The sequence below is a fragment of the Dipodomys merriami genome, unplaced genomic scaffold, assembly GCF_024711535.1.
Source record: "Dipodomys merriami isolate MVZ:Mamm:240054 unplaced genomic scaffold, mDipMer1.0.p SCAF_5, whole genome shotgun sequence".
Classification (NCBI taxonomy): Eukaryota; Metazoa; Chordata; class Mammalia; order Rodentia; family Heteromyidae; genus Dipodomys; species Dipodomys merriami.
In genome coordinates, this window is record NW_027206068.1 from 55466787 (window position 1) to 55486268 (window position 19482).

The following is a 19482-nucleotide window of genomic DNA, read 5'->3' on the forward strand; positions in this document are numbered from 1 at the left end:
CCCAGGCCCAGAGTTCAGGCCCCACGACCTACAAAAAAACAAAAAAACAAACCTTGTTGGCCCAGTATGGTGGCCTGCGATTAATCCTAGCTCAAAGTTCAAAGCCAGCCAAGTGACTACTAAAATGCTAGAAGTGGGGCTGTGGCTCAAGTGGTGGAGAGTTAAACTGATTCAGCACAAAAGCTCAGGGACAGCACTCCAGGTTTTGAATTCAAGCCCCAGGATGGGTTATATAGGAATGAATTTTTAAATTCTGCAAAATTTGTGAGGTTTTCACTTAGGTTTTTTCTTGTTTTTAAAGAGTAATGCTATGAAACATTTGGCTTCCTTGAATAAACAGATGCTTGGGAGTTCATCCTAATGGTTCCACACCCAAGTGAACAATTTTTAAGTTATTTCTAACAATTAAACTCCAAGCAGTTGAATTGAAGAGCCCCAAACTCCTTTTATAAAGATATGGAACCAACCCAGATGCCCCTCAGTAGATGAATGGATCAAGAAAATGTGGTATATATATACACAATGGAATTCTATGCCTCCATCAGAAAGAATGACATTGCCCCATTTGTTAGGAAATGGAAAGACTTGGAAAAAATTTTATTAAGTGAAGTAAGCCAAGCCCAAAGAAACATAAGTTCCATGGTTTCCCTTATTTCCCTTATGTATGAGTCAAGCAGCAAAGGTCAGATAAGGTGATGTTAGGAAAATGAACCCTAAGATATGTATTCAAATGTTTTTTTTCTTTCATGCATTTGTTTATAACGCATTTATAATATTATTTTTTGTTGCTTTGTATGTCCCTCCCCCACAGTATAACCCCTGCTTTCACTGTATTTGATGTCGGTATAATTTGTGGAGGGGAAGGGGAAAAACAAGTCGTTTAAATAAGAATACAGGTGGACCTGTTGCAACAATGAGAAGTATAAGTTGTCCTGTCAAAAACTTTACAACTTTGGTGGGGGGGGTGGAGGATTGGATGGGGGTGGGAGTGGGGGGGAGGCTGGGAAGGGATGGGAAGGGGAAACAAAGGAGGGGGCTACAATGCTTGATAAGAAATGTACTCATTAGCTTGCCCATGTAATTGTAACCCCTCTGTACAATATTTTCACAATAAAAAATAAATAAAAATTAAAAAAAAAATTTCTTCACATGCCTTTTCATGACCCAAAGGTTCCTACAGGTAGTCACTAAAAGAGTGACTAGCTCCCTGACCTGTCTCCCACTTCTCTTGTCCTTGTTATGGATGTCTGGGGTGGGAGACAGGGAATAAGGCTCTGAGAAATCTGAGTGTAAAAGGAGGGAGCTGAGAACACTAGAATCTGGGCTTCAGGAGGTGGACCAGCTCAGAGAGCCAGTTGTAGGACAAACAGGAAGGACGATCCCAAATATGTTGGTCCTCCTGGCTTCAAATATTTTGTCTGCTTCCCTGGATTTCCTTTATTTCTCAACTGTACTTTTTCTTTGAGAAAATACTCCTTAAAGAAAAAGAATTTTTGCTAGGCATTGGTAGCCCATGCCTGTAAACCCTAGTTATGCAGAAGGCTGACATCTGAGGATTGTAGTATGAAGCCAGAACCTATAGGAATGCCCATGAGACTCTTATCTCTGATTAACCAGAAAAAAAAGTCAGAAGCAGAGCAATGGCTAAAGTGATAGACCATGAGCCTTTAGCAAAAAGCTAAGGGATAGTGCCCAGGTCCTGTGTTCAAGCCTCAGTTCTATCCCACCACAAACAAATAAGAGTTCCACTTGAGTGAATGGTGAGGAATGATCATCAGTTACTGACATTTAGTACAACATGAGTTAGTTATACTGATATAAATCATGTCATTCAAAGGAAAGGAAAGAGGAGTAGTTCAATGATAGAGTGTATTCTTAGTATGTGTGAAGCTTGGATTTTAATCTTCCATTAAAGAAAAGGAGTGGTTGGCTGGGATGTAGCTCAGTGGCAACGCGCTTGCCTAGCAAGTGCAACATTCTGGGTTCGACTCCCAGTACCAAAAAAGAAAAGACAACAACAACAAAAAAAGGAGTGGGGGTTAGTGGCTCACACCTGTAATCCTAGCTACTCAGGTGGCTGAGATCTGAGGATTGCAGTTTGAAGCCAGCCGGGGCAGAGAAGTCAAGTCCATGAGGCTATTATCTCCAATGAACTACTCAGAAAAAGCCAGAAGTGGCTCTGGGGCTCAACTGGTAGAGCATTAGTCTTGAGCACAAAGAGGCTGAGGGACAGTGCCCAGCCTCTGAGTTCAAGTCCTAGGACCAGACTGGCTAAAATTAAAATTAAAAAAAAAAATAAGAAAAGGAAAAGTGGGCTGGGGAGAGGCAAGCTTGCAGCTGGTGACATGGTGGAGTTCAGGATAGCATGAATGGATACCCGAGGGCTTGAAGAAAAGGGTTCTGGGTGTGATGATGGATAACAAAGGGAGGAACGGCCCTAAAAATGCTGTAGAGTTTGTCTCTCCTCCAGGAAATGGAGAAAGCTGCCTTCCTTCTTGTTTATCTTACCTTTCATGAACCAACATTTAGACCTAGACATTACTTAGAATAATCCTGAATTAAAATGTTGATTTTTTTCATGGACTAATTTAGGTAATTAAACTGTAGTTTATAAGTCCATGGAAGAACAAACTTCAAGGTACAAGATGTTTTTCATACATTTAGGGACACCTCTACTGTTATAAATAGATAACTTTCATTTGAAAGTTGTCTCTGAGTAGAGGTAGTATAGTTGATTGTACGTATGCCTGTAGGCCTGGCAGCATAGTAGGTTTGAAGCACCAGATTCATTTGAGTCCAAGTGAGACCCCATGTCAAAAGCAAACAAACAAGAAAACAACATAAAAAAGTACATATAGCTCAAGTATCCTGAAGAAAAACCCCCACAAGAATTACTTATGAAGGAATGAATGCATAAATGCAGTAGCACAATATGACAGTGTATTTTAGAAAAACACATAAATACTGAGAAGATTACAAAGAATAAAAGTTTACCTTTCAAAATGTTAGCAAGAAAACATTTTGGGGAGCTGGGAAGGTGGCTCAGTGGTAGAGCGCTTGCCTTTCATGCCTGAGGCCCTGGGTTTGATTCCTCAGCCCCACATAAGCAAAAAGAAAAAAGCCGGAGGTGGCGCTGTGGCTCAAGTTGTAGAGCGCTAGCCTTGAGCTGATGAGCTGAGGGACAGCGTCCAGGCCCAAAGTTCAGGCCCCATGACCGGACCCCCCCCAAAAAAAAAATTTTGGGGAGCCACCACGACTAGTGCCATTTTGCTATGTAACATTGCTAACATTATTAAAGCTATCAATACTAGTTCACATTACTAATATTTAATAATGAATACTATTTGAGTATGGTATTAATACTTCCATTGAAATGGGCATTTTCTGTAGTAATTCTTTTAATGAAGTTGTAAGCCTAGTAGCTAAAAAAATACAGTGTTTATAACTTCTACATGTTTAGTTGAAAATAAGAATCATAAAACAAAATAAAAACAAAAACACAGGCAGTCAGTTGGTATGTTTGAAATTAGGCAAGTATCTTTTACTGCTTTTAATCTGTATAAGTCTAATAATACATACAGAAATTGATATGGCCAAAAGGATTTTTATTGCCTGCAAGCTGTTACACTTTGAAGTAGAATAAGGTATATTGATGGAAGCACACATTGGGATTTCTTACACTTGGAAGATGGTCAGAATAGAACAAGACACAAACAAGTACATTGGATAATCTAGTTAATATTGGGGTTTAGAAGTTCTTTACGACCAGAATTATACCTGCAGTACAATTCAGGGTAATAAAACCCAAGATTATATTTGTTACACACACCATAACACTGACAAATTAACTACAAAACAGATCTGGGACATACATTATAACAGCAAGGTATACAACATTGTAACAGAGGTACAATCGAGTTGGTGAAGTGATCAGAAGTATATTGTCTTCTCACAATGTAGTATTATGGAAAATAAACACAGGGCATGAGTTCGATGTAGCTCAGGAAAAAAAAAAAAGATCAAATCTGCTAAGAAAAATAAATAAAGACCATAAAGGAAAGTTCATCTTCTAATTATAAACAGCCAAAGTTCATTTTAGGCAAACTACACAAAAAAGGATAATCTTCTTCCAAAAAAAAATATTTGTTATTTTCCCTTTTACTATATCTTCAAGTTTACTCCCTAAAGAAATACAAGCATTTTGTTGTTGTTGTTGCTGTTTTGGCTAAGACAGTTAAGTATAATTACAAGGACAAGGTACACAAAACGATATATTGAAGGTCCTTCTTCCTTTTCCAGAGCTGTGTGTAATCAGCCTTCTTCTTCTTCATCACTGTCTTTCATAGTAATGCCCTGAAGTCCTCCTCCTTCTGAGACAGAGGCTGTGGCCTCCTCCACTGTTAAACGTCTGTGCAGAGTATCATATGTCTTACTGTTCAGTGTTCCTTCTAGCACACCTTGCAATCGGAAATCTCTGTAGGTTTTCTGGAGAGAGAAGAAAGAATTGCATAGGTAAGTAAGATTACGTGCATGCACACATGTCTGTGTGTCTATATGTACAGGCATACGCATTCATTTGGCTTTTAAAACATTTTTAATTAAAAATGTTACTGTTATTATAAAGGTAATGTACAAAGGGGTTCCAGTTATATAAGTCAGGTAAAGACTACATTTCTTTTTTGGACAATTTCATCCCTTCCCTCACTCTCTCCCAGCTCTTCTCTCCCATCCTCACACACAAGTTGTATAGTTCATTTTCAACATAGTGTCCAGTGAATACCATTACTGCATTTGTTCCGTCTTTGCCCCTCCATTTCTGTGGACCTTTTTCTTTTCTTCTTAAAGCTGTACTAGGGATTGAACTCAGGGTCTCACTCTTGCTAGGCAAGTGCTCTACCACTTGTGGCACAACTCAGTCCCCACAGCTGGCATTTTGAAAGTCATCTTTGAACATGCACTAATGGATTTAGACTGTGGCTGCTTATGTCAGTCACCCTGCTGGTGTATTTCTGGAGAGAAAATTGAATAAGTGACTTTGGACAGTAGTAGTCAAACTACAATCACCATGAAAGCTCAATGTGTTGTTACTATGAATGACAAATTAATTCTCTTCCATAAAACATTACTAATTAAACAGAATTTACTATTGGAATAAACTGTAGCGAAGATAACATTTGCCTACATACATTTAAATAAGGTATTTTTAGTTTTTCAATAGAGGAGACTTTAATACTGAAAAAATATATTTCATTTCATAGAATACATTAGCTTTAAGCAGATGTACCAAACAGTGGACTAATCCTATTACTAGTACAAGAAGCATTTTAAGCGCTTTTGAATTATAAAATGTATTTACTTGGGATAAATGCCTTTGAGAAATTTGCTCTTGCCCTTTGAAATTCCCTTCAAATGGAAAGTATCCAGTTCCGATAATAAGCTCCTATAGATAAGGTAATAAAACACATATTTACATTTTTGTAAAACTGTAAACTTATGGTTTGTATATTAGAAATGTTTATGTTGGAAATTTGTATGTTGGACACACACACACAAACACACACACACACACACACACATGCATGCATGCATGCATGTAATCCTAACTACCCAAGAGGCTGAGATCTGAGGATTTTGGTTCAAAGCCAGTCCGGGCAGGAAAGTCAGTCAGACACATCATCAATTAATCACAAAAACTGGAAGTAGAGTTGTGGCATAAGAGGTAGAGTGCTATCCTTGAGCACAAAAGCTCAGGGACTGTGCCTACGCCCTGATTTCAAGCCCCAGAACCACATGCACTCACATATACAGAAACAAAACAAAGTAACAGATACCATAGTGTTGTTTCTTATGGAGATTCTTAAAACTCAACAAAACTTTAGTACATTTCATATGCATGATCTGTTACAGCTTCCTTTATGTTTACTTTTTAATGCGTCAACTTTCCTATGTTAGATTTAGAATACTAAAGGGTTAGACCCCAACGGACTGCCCAATGTATCAGCAATGCCAATATACCATTATTCTTTTTTTTCTTTTTTTCTTTTTTTTAAAATTTAATTTAATTTTATTTGAGAACATACTGTACAGAGGGGCTACAATTACATGGGCAGGATAATGTATACATTTCTTACCAAGCATTGCAGCCTCCTCCTTTGTTTACCCTTCACCTCCCACCATTACTCTTTTTTTTCTTTTTTTTGGTCCTGGGGCCTGAACTCTGGGCCTGGGCGCTCTTCAGCTCAAGGCTAGAGCTCTACCACTTGAGCCACAGTGCCACTTCTGGCTTTTTCTGCCTATGTGGTGCTGAGGAATCAATCCCAGGGGTTCATGCATGCAAGGTAAGCACTGTACCACTGAGACACCTTCCCAGCCCTATACCATTACTCTTAAGAGGTGTCTGGTAGCTACCATCTTGTTGTTTGCACTTAACAGATGAAAAAAGGTGAAACAAGAATCTAGTATCATAAGTCTAGGAGATGGAAATCAACAATAAAGGACACTTGATTTTGTTGCAAAGAGCAGGCAGGTTCAAAACACTTACTATAACACTGATGGAACAATTAGGGCATTCAGACATTTGAACTAAAAGTAATCATCATGTGAGTTAGGAAGTGCATCTTAATCCCTCCATTTAACATTCCTTGTCTCTACAAACTGCCTTATGGGGAAATTAGAACCTTTCCCAGGTAGTGGAAACAGAGACTTTTACAATTACTTTTCTGTCTGTTTTCATCTGACTTATACCTACAACATCACTCCCACTCCCAGAAGTCATAGGAAAATGGCATAAGTAAAAACTGATGTAGTTTTTCATTTGCATTAATATTGATATAGACAATTCGTATGTGAAAAGTTTAACATTGTCTAAGTAAACTGAATTCTGAGAAATACTTAATAGTATATGAAGTCTCCACAGAAAGTTAGATTTACAAAGTACTTTTGTTCTTAACACACTATATTCCTTTTCACTTAAAATTTAACAGTTTATTTACAAACGTATGAACCTATTGTCCTCATATTCCCTTTTTTTAAAGCTGAATAAGAACTTTGTGATAAATTTATAGCTTATTTGGATTCATAACTTAATATACCTAACGGAGCCGTAGTTTGGTCTTACACTAAAATCCATGGTAATTCACATTTGACCCAGGGACATAATCTAAAGGATAAATTGTTTAGAGAATTGGGTATCTAACACACATGGCATTGCTATCACAAGGATGAGTGTTCAAGTCTGTTACTGCTTTATAATTAGATTTAAAATACATTAAGCACAGAAGATTGTTCCACAATCATATAAGTGAGTTTCTGGATTCACCTTTTTTAGTAACTGGATTGACTATCCTTTGACTTAATTATCCACAAGTTTGCTATGACTGATTTGAATCATGTATTTGCAGTCCCAAATGTTTTCTAATTTGTGCATCAGTAAAACTACTTCCATATTTTGCAAGCAACAACTAGTTCAGTGAGGGAAAAGGGAAAAATATCCTTGCAATCTCTCTTTCTCTCTCATTCATATACTCTTACAGACACTTGGACATCCTCAGTGGTTGCCACAAGGCTTTGGCTGGCTTTTAAGACAAATGCTGGCTGTAGGGTATTGCTCACTTGACTTCTTATAGCAAAAGAGGGAGTTGATTGATGTTAACTCTTTCCAAACATCTTATGATCACTGGGGAGAATATAAATCTAATAGACATTTAGATTATTTGGGGGAATTATACTTTTCCTCATTTCATAAATTGTTTTCATGTTAAAATTTCACACATACACACAAAAACCTTTATAGACCTGAACTATGTATACAATGCTTCCTGGGGCCTTCTTTTAAATATCTTTTTAAGTGAGCAATATGACTGAACAGGTTTGTTTGTGTATGTCTTTGTAGAGTAGAGTTGACTGTTATGTGGATTTTGATGTTTGCAATGGCCACAGAAGAACATCAATGCTTGTGAGTAGTAATAACTAGAACTGAAGTGGATCTAGTAGCTTAGATCTTGGGTTGAATGAAAATCTCTGCTCTAACATGCAGGTAAAGTCCAAGTCATCTACATGGGCTTTCATAATTCTAAACACTTTTTTTTTTTTTTTGTCGGTCATGGGACCTGAACTCTGGGTCTGGGCGCTGTCCCTTAGCTCTTCAGCTCCAGGCTAGCACTCTACCACTTGAGACATAGCGCCACTTCCGGCTTCTTCTGCTTATGTGGTACTGAGGAATCCAACCCAGGGCCTCATGCATGCAAGGTAAGCACTCTACCACCGTACCACCTTCCCAGGGACTTAATGGTGTCTTAATAAATCACTGGGAAATGATCATTGTAAATGAAACCATAGGTTCTGAAGAATTGATGAAAGTGTGTATGGAATTAACAGATAATGCATGAAATTAATAAATCCTATTTATATTCCTAATACAAAAAACAATTAAAATATTAAGTGGCTAATTATCTTTGAATTTCATTGTCAAAATAATCATTGCAAATCATCAAGTAGAACCCCATGATTTGAGTACATGTGTCAGCCCAAGGAAGCACTGACTGTGTTTGGGGACTTTCTTGGGCATAGTAAATAATGGAAAGTCAAATTTAGTTATGAAATAAATTTCTCATTTATATTGAATACTGATATTCATAGTGGATACTATCTTAAGATAAACGGATTGAATTAGAGTACAATTAAATTATTAATGCAAAATTTAAAAAATTGTTTCCTCTAAGATATTTACTGGCTAATTTTATTGGCAAATTTACAATTTACTGGAAAATTTTATGCATGTATGTTATTGTTCAGTATAGTCAGGTTGTATACCCTGATCATATAGAATTTTGTCAATTAAAGTCAATAAAGGTGAAAATAATTATCCTTGGTGCTTGATCATTACCTATAAAGACATGTAAATGTAAGAAAGGAATAACTGAAGAGATAAATGAGCAAGTTTAAAAATGGGTATCTTAATCTTAGAAGCAAAACAGAGCTTTAAGTCCATTAAGTAATATATAACTTTTGATATCTAAAACAAAGTAGATATCACCTTGAAAAGATGGCTGATGGTGAACAGCTAATTTGCAATGTGAATCAGAGGACCAATACAGGCATATGGAAGGCAAACACATCATTCTACTTTCCTTTTATGAAAACAATCTTAGATTGAAAGTTATACAAGTTACATTCACGATTTCTTTATGAAATTTAATAACAGGTCATAAGAAACTGTTCTAGATTAGAAATATTTTGGTTTATCGTAGCTAAGGATCAAAATTCTGTGGGTGGCAATAATTTTACTGACATTGATGACCGATAAGGTTACCATTATTGTGATTTATGCATTTGGTTTTATAAGGCAGAAGATTTGCTAATTTCTGACTTTGGAATAGAACATTTCTATTTGTAGTTTCTTTCTAACTTGTATTAACCTAGGTGTGTAGCACAAAAGAGTTTGTATCTAAATTAGACTGTAGGAACCACAAGAGTGATGAAACTGTTTTAATGAAGATAGAAATATCTTTTAAATTATAATACAGTAGTTCTTTACAAACTTAGTGTGTTTTAGAATCCTCTGGGGGGGCTTGTTATTACACATATTTGGGGGGAAGGTCTTATTTTCAGTTCCTGATTCCTTAGGTATGGATTATTACCTAAGAACTTACAGCTTTTTTAATAGTGCTCAAAATACAGAAATGGCACTTTGAGGACCACTGCCTGTAGATGTGTGTGTGTGTATATGTGTGTAAACATATATAATACATGAGTATGCTGTGCACATATATGTGTCCATTAATTAACAGCTAACACGGAAGTTAAGGGTTTCTGTTTAAAGGAACAATTGATTTTTAATAGCTTATACTTAGATATCTCAGCTATAATATAGAATTTCTGTTGATTTTTTAAAAGAAAAGTTGAACTTGTGGTACACTTTTGCTGCCACTAAAATTTGCACAGTGTGAAAAGTATATTAAGTACAACCTATATATTTTAAACTCACTGAATATTAAATACATATTGTAACTTTTCCTTTTGAAAAACATTAATCAAAATGGCCTATTGAGCTTCTGTGACACCTGTGTTAAGTTTTGGAAAGTCTTCAGTACTTAAATTGGTAATCTTTTATGAAGAAGGCACATACTTTCAGAGAAATTTGGGCAGTAACATTGTATTAACTTTTGTATCTGGATATAATAAAGTAGCAGTTCCTCCTTATTCTATTGGCAAAGATATTTCAAAAGCACTTAAAATGATTCATGGCCCTAATAAATATGGAGTAAATGTATAATGAAAAAGCACTTCATTCTTAAGAAAGTCAATGTCAAAACTTTGTGGATCCACTGCATTCAAGTAACTATGCTAGGGGATCTACTAATGTACATTAGCTTACAATGTGATTATCCATGAACAAATAGAACAAGAAAGATTAAAAAAATCATGTTTATCATCTTAGTAAAGATGGAAACTAATACGTTATTTTTTTTGTCTTACCATTCACTCAGTTAGGTTACCATGCTTTATTTCTTATATGACAACATCTCACTATTATTTTTCATAGCCTGGTGGGTGATTTATATCAAAACACATTTTGTTTACCTTCACAATCTTGATGAGCGTCTTCAGTTGGTAAATATGAAGCTGGAGGTCTAGTCTATCAGCCAACCACACGCAAATGACTTTCATGGAATTGCTGTACCATTGCTAGAAGTCAGGATGGAGGCAGAGGGGAAGAGAACAACAAAAAAAAAAGAAAGTAAGTAAGAAAGAAAGAAAACAGCCTCTGTAGTATTCATTTAACAGATTCAGTAATGAGGGGGTAATGAAACACTCTGAAATGACCACAGATCAGCACTTGAAGTCAATAATGCTATAATTTCCTGTTAACAGAATTGTATGTTTTGCTAGAAAATCTGCTAAATTGACCTAGGCTGTTCTTTATAGGAATTAGCATTACAGTTTTTTCAGCTGTAACATATTCATGAGAAACAGTGTTTTTGCACTCTGTAGCCCGGTGGCTTGTTTTGCAATTTATGAGTAACAATAGGCACTAAATACATATTATGGGAATGAATGGATGGCCAAGCAGCAGGGGGAAAAAAAAACAGGTAAATTATTTTCAAAGGAACATTTCTTATTATCCCACATGTCAAGTTAAAAAAAAAATCAAAGAGTAGGTGTGTTATGAGCTAAGCCATGTAGTCAATACACAGAAATAACATTTTGCAGAAATGGTAAACAATATTCACAGCTTACTAAGCAGTAATCCTCAATCACACCTTCATCTACTTTCAGTTAAGAATTTGCCAAGACGTTTTAAAACCACCTGAACTGAAGAGTTACTGAGGTCAAGGAAGAAACATTAAATCCTTGGTATCTTATGAGGATCACAAAGCAGATGTTAGCTTGCCAGATTCTGAAAGAATCCCTTTCACTTTCTAGATGTTTTTGAAGGGTTCAGTTTTTTTCTGTTCATCACAGCTTTGAAACTCTGCTTTAAGGGAATGCCCTGCTCCTATGTAACTTATGTAAGAAAAAGAAAAAGAAAAAGAGAGAGAGAGAGAACTTTTGTTGTTTATTTAAAAATAAAGGCAACTGGGAATTAATGGTGACGTTATAAAGGGTTTGGTGCTTAGGTGACAGAGCTAGGTTTTGGTAATATTGTGAAGATAATGTTGCTCACTCAGATAAGAGAGATTTATTGGCACCCATTCAGCACTTAGGAAATGATGATTTTCTGAAAAAGAAGGGATTTTGTGTCTTGTTTCTATTTACTTATGATGACAGATTATATGTGTGCATGCATGTGCCTGGTTTTAGTTATTCAAACACAGAAAAAAATCTGAAATATTTTTCATCTACATAATAAAATAGTGAAGTTAACTTCTAAGAGAAATGTTAAGTGATATAAGTTTATAATTCATCTGAAGATAAATTTATTAACATTGTAGTAAAATTTAGCATAATAGATGGTATTTTAGGTAGAAATTTAGCTTCCTATTTCATCATTTACTTCTACTTTCCAGTATACTGAACATATATAATAAATGAGATAAGCACATTACAGTAAGTAACTTACTAAATAATACCAATAAGCAATTTACTGAATATGTCCTGTATTTAAAGTCTGTTTTGGACCATGATTTAAAAAATATTGTTTAATGCCTAGTTTTGCTTTTCCCTGATGAATACTTTCTATTTTTAAAACAGTTTAAATTATCAAATATTATTTATAAAAAGAAATACCTACACATCAGAATTCTTAAAAAAATAAACTGCTAGTGAATTCATTACCTCAATCGACATACTGAATCTCAAAATGTTTTATAGACACATACAATAGTTTCCAACATTAATGCCATATTTACTTTTCAAAATTATTTACGGCCTGAGATTCTTGAGTTCTATTTTAACACAGGTAAACACTCAGGTGGTGGTTGGAAATACTGAATGGGTATTATGAAATAATACTTTCACCTCCATACTACTTTCCAGATGATATAAAATGTCAAAAATGGATCAGTATTTTAAAAATTGTAGTTCATCTGTATGACACAGTAAATTTTCCTGCTTTGTTGGAGAGAAAATAAATTATATAAAGTCTAGCAGAATATAATATTTAATCCATTAGAATCTGTGGTAACTATATTCATAGTAAATTGTATAAATTTGAGAGAAATGAAAATAGCCTCATAAAATTACTCCCTCTTTAGATCTTTATGTTCTCAAAATTATCTTTATATAATTTAAAATTAATTTCACTTCATTTCCCATTATGTATAAGTGGTACTTGTGATTATGTGATAATTGAAAGAACATTTAATATAACACACAAATTATTAATCTAACTTCTTTCACACACTGCCCAAATTACAAATTTAGAGAAGAGGAATTTGGGAACAAACTAATCTTAACTATAAAAAAGAGAGATGAAGAGAACGATGGTTGAATGAAATGTTCGAGCTACTTTACTATCACCTTACTTTTGAAGACAAGCAAATTATTCGAAACAGAAAGCTCTAAGAAAAATAATCCCATCAGATGACAATGTATAATTTTGTTTCCCAAGCCAAGGCATTCTGAAGAAGAATTGCAGCTAAATTGAGCAAATGATTTGGGTAAAGCTATGGCGTATCTTGGAACTCAGCCTATCTAGTCACTTAGACGAGGTAAGCAAGGAAACCCAGCAAAGGACATTGCTACTTCTTGTATAGGAGGAAATCACCGACGCTCTTCATTCCTTACACACAAAGACACCAAACAGAAACCTTTATTACCTTCCTATTTCTCTCATGCTGGAATTAATATGTCCTTTAAAGCACTGAAAACAGTAGTTCCGTTTCTTGTTGCATTTTCAGAAGAGTCAAAATTAAGTTATCTTCCTTTCCTGCACCAAACCAAACCAACACTCCCCACCCTCCCCAAATCAATCAGTATCAAACAAACAAAAAATACCGTGAAGTGTTAATGTCCAGTAAAGTCTGAGTGCTAGGAAATACATGCTCATTTTGGAGAAGTTAATTTTATAAAGCAACTTCGTTAACTGTTCACTTTTCCCTTCAGGAGATTACTGGGAAAGGCGCTGGTGCTTGCACTGAAGCCCTGGCGATGTCTTTGCTTTGGTCTACCCTGGAATAAAGCAGTAACTGTATATTTTACAGCTTTTTTGGACATCAATTCATGACAGCAGCCTACCAGTTTAACAAAAAATATGTTTTTTTAAAAAAATATATTCTTTTTTGTGGTTCATTCAACTCCTGTAAGGGCATGCATTATTTCATTTTCTTGAGATTTCTCCTTTAAAGCAAAAATAAAAGAGAAGGAAAGGCTAGGGTTGACTCTGTGAGACCCTTGTATTTATTCACACTTATTGTGCATGACTGTAGACTGGTAAATCATATTAGCAGCCCGTCTCTCCATCAAGCTGCTACTTGCTTTCCAGCCCTGGGAAGGTTCAACAAATCAACAGGAGCACGGAAAACAGAACATCAGTCTAATCTAGTGTTTAAGGTGAAGTTTTCAAACCCAATCTAAGAAGATCTTTAGAGCAAGCAACAAGCTGAAGGGCTCAGAAGGTGGTATTGACAATGAAAGAGTGTTGAAATATTGAGAAGCGCAGCCCTTGTGCATTTTTAATAACAAGAGGGTCAACAAGGACACAGCTCCCTCAGTGCCAGGAGTTGCCACTGACTATGGAAATTGCCACACCAGGGCTATAAACGCTTGCAGTTCATCAGCTTTCTTAAACAGTTCATCAGCTTTCTTAAACACCCTGAACCCCCTCAGTGGACCTTTAGTCTTGAATTAACAAACCAAAGCAATGAAAGAGGGTGCAGCCTGAATGGCTGGCATTGATCCCCAACTGTGTCAGCACTGCTACAGGCCCTGAAAAACTCTCTCCATTGTCAATAGAAATTGACAAACCTCCTCTCCTAAATAGTGCAGCTGAGCCGGACGGGATCCACGCAGCTGTAAAGGGCTCTGCTCTTGGGGCCCAGGAGCACTAACAATAGAACAAGCATGAGCTCTTTGTCAGTCCCAGACTCGGCAATTTTCTAACAAGGATTAAAGTTGTTTCTCCGCAGAGCTGCTGAAAAGAGATTTAGCAACATACCGTGCTTTCTTCATGCAAGTTAAAGAGAAGTAGTTAAGGAATTTCATTATTCTAGGGACTTGCAGAGATACAAAACAAATATATTAAATATGCACAACTTCCTCTTTCGGTCCAATTTAGAACATTCTGAAGATGATTCTATTAAATATAACACCTACCGCCTGGGAACAAGCACTTCGTGTTTTATTTTAGAAGTTTTATTATTATTTTTTTTTAAAGTCCAGCTGCTTACCACCTGGAATGAGGTCTCAATACATACTAATGCACAATGCCTTTAGACCCTCCACGATTGATATTCCTAAATCTGAATCACAAGACCCCATAGGGTTTATATATCACGGCTGCTTCAAGCAAATAATTTCAGTCAGAATATGGCTTCTGATGATGATGGCAGGATAAAAATAGCTGCTACCCTAGGCCCAAATCTGTGATATATTTTCTGCTTAAGTGTTTAGGTCTTTTTTTTTATTGATTGTGAAGTGGCATATTTTCATTCTTCCTCAGCTAGCTTGGTGGCAACAGATAAACAACAGAAAACATAAAGGAAAAAGGAAGGAAGGAAAGAAGGAAGGAAGAAGGAGAAAAGAGAAAGAAGAGCCAACACTTTTCAGTGCACTAAGTTGCAAAATAGCCATGTCCACAGCATAAATGTGTTTCTTCCAGTGGAGTTGTTTTATGAGTTGAGTCCCTGTGTTGAAATGAAATGATACTTAAAATACTGCTGCTTAGGAAATATAGAACTTTTTATATCTCAAGTTGAACCAAGTAAAAGAATAAACAATATTGTCTTTTATGTCTTAAAGGCTTTTAATGTGATTGAGAAACATAAATCACCCCTTAGGTCATTTAGTAGCTTTTGAGAACAACAAAATTTAGAAACATTATTACCCCATATTTTTACTATATTCTAAGGTCAGCAGACATTACAAAAAATCTTAATTAAAGCATTCCTTTTCCCTACAACATATCAACCTAAAATAACTAAACTTACGGCTTTATTTCACTTCCAGTTTAAACACTCAAATGCAAATTTTATATCAACAGTAACTTTGACACAATAATGTCATCAATTCCCCCTCCCACCCACCCCATATTCAAGGCATCCAACTGAAGCATTCGTACTTAGTTTCACAGAACAGACTTCGAACTCAAGCAGTTTTAAAATCATCATGTGTGACTTTTTGTTGGCTTGGAATAAGATAAAGGCCTATATTTAAAGAAAACCGAAACCAGACTATTTTAACTAAAAATATAGGAAATGTTCAATCCAACTGGCATTTCCCAACATTTCTGGGTAGGCCCAGAGATAGTCATGTGGAAAGTTGGGAGCAGAGATTTGTTCCTGGACCTGGCAGCTCAGGGCTGGTTGCCAACTGCTCAGAGCAGAACATGAATGGAGAACTGGGGAGGGAAAGTCTCAGTAACCACTCTTACATTACTGTTTGCTAGATTGAGCCCTTCCCTTACCTCATCTATACTTTAGTTTTCTCACATGTAATATGAACTACCTTTAACAAATTGAGGTAGAACATATGCCTACCATGTGTGAGGCCTGAGTTCTATCCTCAGCACCACAATTGAAACTAAAATCAAACAAGTAAAACAAAACAAAAATCCCTGTGAGTACAAATGACACAGGAAAGGGTGTGATAAAATTGCCATTATTGTAAAAATGGGCCAAAAGGAAAAGCAAATTGTCTTCCTTTTGGTTTTAATATGCTGCTTGAATATATTTTTATGCTATCAGAAAGAGAAACATGCAAGTGTGCATTTCCAGAGCTTTGCATTTTCTGTTATTTTTGCTTTTCATTTGATCTATTTTGGCCTTTCACTGAAGGACAGACATAAAAAAAATGAAACAAGGACATATAATTAGGAATAAAATGTTATGTCTTGGAGAAGTAAATTATTTTTATAACTACTAATTTTTTATGCTACTGTTATAATTCAGATTTTGAAGGCATGTGGTATTTTATTTTTCATGAGAAAGTAAGGAGAATCAATTAAAATTTCATTTAACTTATACAAGGACCTTGATGAAGCAGATGCTAGTATTCCCATTTTACATATTTGAAACTAAGTTTACAAAGGTAAGAAATGGAGCTCAGATTATGCAATTTACTTATTCAAGGTTATATAGTGTCAGGGTTAAGATTTTATCTTATATTTGTACACCGGAGTCCATCTTTCTAACTACTTTTATTGCCTTTCCCTGTTGGAAACATTCTGGATTTCTATTCCATCAATAAGATATCTGATTCTTAAGAGTAGTTCAATACTTCTAGCAGAAAACTAAGAAAACAAACCGTACCATTCCTGGTGCTACCATTCCAGGTATCATGACACAGGATTGTTATGTGTATAACACTAGGCCTCTTATTTGTTTCAAAGATGATGGTCAAATTTTCTTGCAAGTAAAAGTGATCTACATTTCCAAAAATCAAACTTTCTGCAGATCTAATAATATAATATCTTATGTAAACAAATTCTTTGAAAAACCACACATCATTAGGCTAACTAATGAGGTAAGAGTTCCTGATATGTTATGTACCTCTTATATTCTCTTAAGGCTTGTTCATATACCATATATCCGAATGAATTAAAAACACTAGAGATATTTTTTTCACTAAAACAATGCGAAAATAATGTTGAAACAAAGATATTTAGTTCATGAGTAGATGAATTTACATAAGTGGCATTCTTCATTTTTTAAAATTAACAAAATAGATCAATATTTGATTTATACCTTTATTCTTCTATGCTGATAAAAGTCATCTTCAGGATGATTTTGATTTTTTAACATTACCAGGAAGTTTTGCCAATAGTGGACATTATGACACATATTAAGAGAATGTAAAAGGTGAAAATATAGGAGTATTAGAACATAGTGTATGCCTAATAAATGCTTGTTGAATATTGAACAAATTTCCTATATTTATAGGTTCTATACTTTCTCTTTAAAAAGTCTATAAACAGAATAGCCAATGAATCAGATCCTCTTTAGTTATATAACAGAGAAAGTGAATAAAAGGAACATTACCACAAATTGAGGGAGGTGTAAATCGAGCTTGATTCAGTTCAAGAAAGTAATGTTACACTAGCCTATCTTTCTCTGTACTATCTGAAGGGTATTAACGTCAATACTGTTCTATATTATTGATTATCATCAAGTAGACAGGTGCCTCAGTAGATTTATTCTGTAGCTTTTCTCTTGGTGCTAAATTATTAGTGATTAGAAAGTGCAAATTTCAGATAGTGAGTTGTTTCACCTGACCCAACTCAACAGCATGCTTATTAGTTTGGCTAATCTTTTGAGTAAAATAACAAATTAATGGTTTGAAAAAACTTGATGGTCAAGACAATTATAATAGTGTTTATATATACTAGTAAGGGGCACAGACATCATCTAAGAATAATTCATTCCTCTTAATCTACTTAATAACTCAATTTGGGTACTCACTCTATGAAAATTTTGGTCAGTAATGCAACTTGAGTCAAAAACACAAGATATAGACAAATATATAGTGAATTCTTGGAATTGCTATTGAATGGTACAATTTAATTTTGAGATAAAATACGGGCTCAACAATGAACTGTTAGAAACTCTTTGTACTTCAGTTTTCCTATAGAAAATGGGGAACATTGCAACATTGCTTTTTTTTGGGGGGGCGGGGGAGGAGGGGTGAGGGTGGTCATGGGGATTGAACTCTGGGCCTGGGAGCTGTCACTGAGCTCTTCAGCTCAAGGGCACTGCTCTACCACTTGACTCACAGCACCACTTCTGGTGGTTAATTGGAGATCAGGTCTCACAAACTTTCCTGCCCTGGCTGGCTCTGAACCACAGGGATCCTCAGGTCTCAGCCTCCTGAGTAGCTAGGGTTACAGGCATGAGCCATGGTGCAACAGTGCATTTTGAAAGTGTCATGGGAACTAAACAGCTACCTTTCTGTTACTGAGCCATGCCACTTCTAGAGAAACCATTTGCAACAATCCAAATCTGCCTCATGGTGGGCTTCTCTGTCCATTTGGCTTTTCTACCTGTTAGATTCTCAGTCTGCACTTTTATTGCCAACTCCACGCCCTTTGCGAGATTCATGTTAACTTTTAAAATTCATGTACCCATTATGTCTGCTATAAAAACTGATACTGATTTTTTTTAATCAGAGAGAATTAGGTACTTCTATTTTCTGCCCTTAATAGTCTATCTAGGTGTCTGAAAATTTTTCCCAATGTGGTAAATGTCTGTCTTAATCGGCATATCCCAGGCATTAGTTGAATCTCATTATTGCTATATCTAGTCCTGAGGCAACATGTTGGGCACATAGCATGCACTACGTATTTGTTGATGGGTTAGATTTTTAAAGGAGATTTGAAATACATAGGTGCAAAAGATATTTTCAATAGGAAAGGAAAGATTTTTACCAGAGCCCACATTTACTGGCTTGAATCACATATTCATTAAATATCACACACACACACACACACACACACACACACACACACAAATTTAGTAGATGTTAAAGCTGCAGAAATTATCTAAGAGAAATCAATTAGTGTCATTTTAGGCAGTGAGTTAACTAAAGGAGACAGTAAATTAATAAATCTCCATGCAGAGATGAACATCCACATAAGTGCACACTCACACACAAAGATAGGCAAGCATGATAGCTCAGCTGTTTTTTTGCTTGCATCTAGATTAGCCTCCAGAGACTGTCACCTGAACAGCAAGCTGCCTCTCCACACATGCATGCTAAGATGTGCTGATACCCCTTCCAGAGGTTAGCTCAGGCTGGGGGGGGGTATTTGGAAATAGGGATGGTTGTGCTGCCTAGGTATTTTCATCACTGAGTACCAAGTTCTGAGAAACCTCTATACTTGTTGGTTTT

At 35.8% G+C, this 19482-nt stretch overlaps 1 protein-coding gene across 8 annotated transcripts in view; it reads right to left on the reverse strand.

Moving 5' to 3' along the window:
* Positions 1–3584: 3584 nt before the first annotated feature.
* Positions 3585–19482, reverse strand: part of Cadps2 (calcium dependent secretion activator 2) — a 423408-nt gene continuing 407510 nt past the window's right edge. For all 8 annotated transcript variants that reach the window (XM_069996657.1, XM_069996656.1, XM_069996659.1 and 5 more), the window contains 2 exons: positions 10582–10686; positions 3585–4485 (listed from right to left, as the gene is read on the reverse strand). In XM_069996657.1, the coding sequence (XP_069852758.1) occupies positions 4312–4485; positions 10582–10686 (279 nt within the window). In that variant the 3' untranslated portion in view covers positions 3585–4311. The remainder of the gene's footprint in view (positions 4486–10581; positions 10687–19482) is intronic.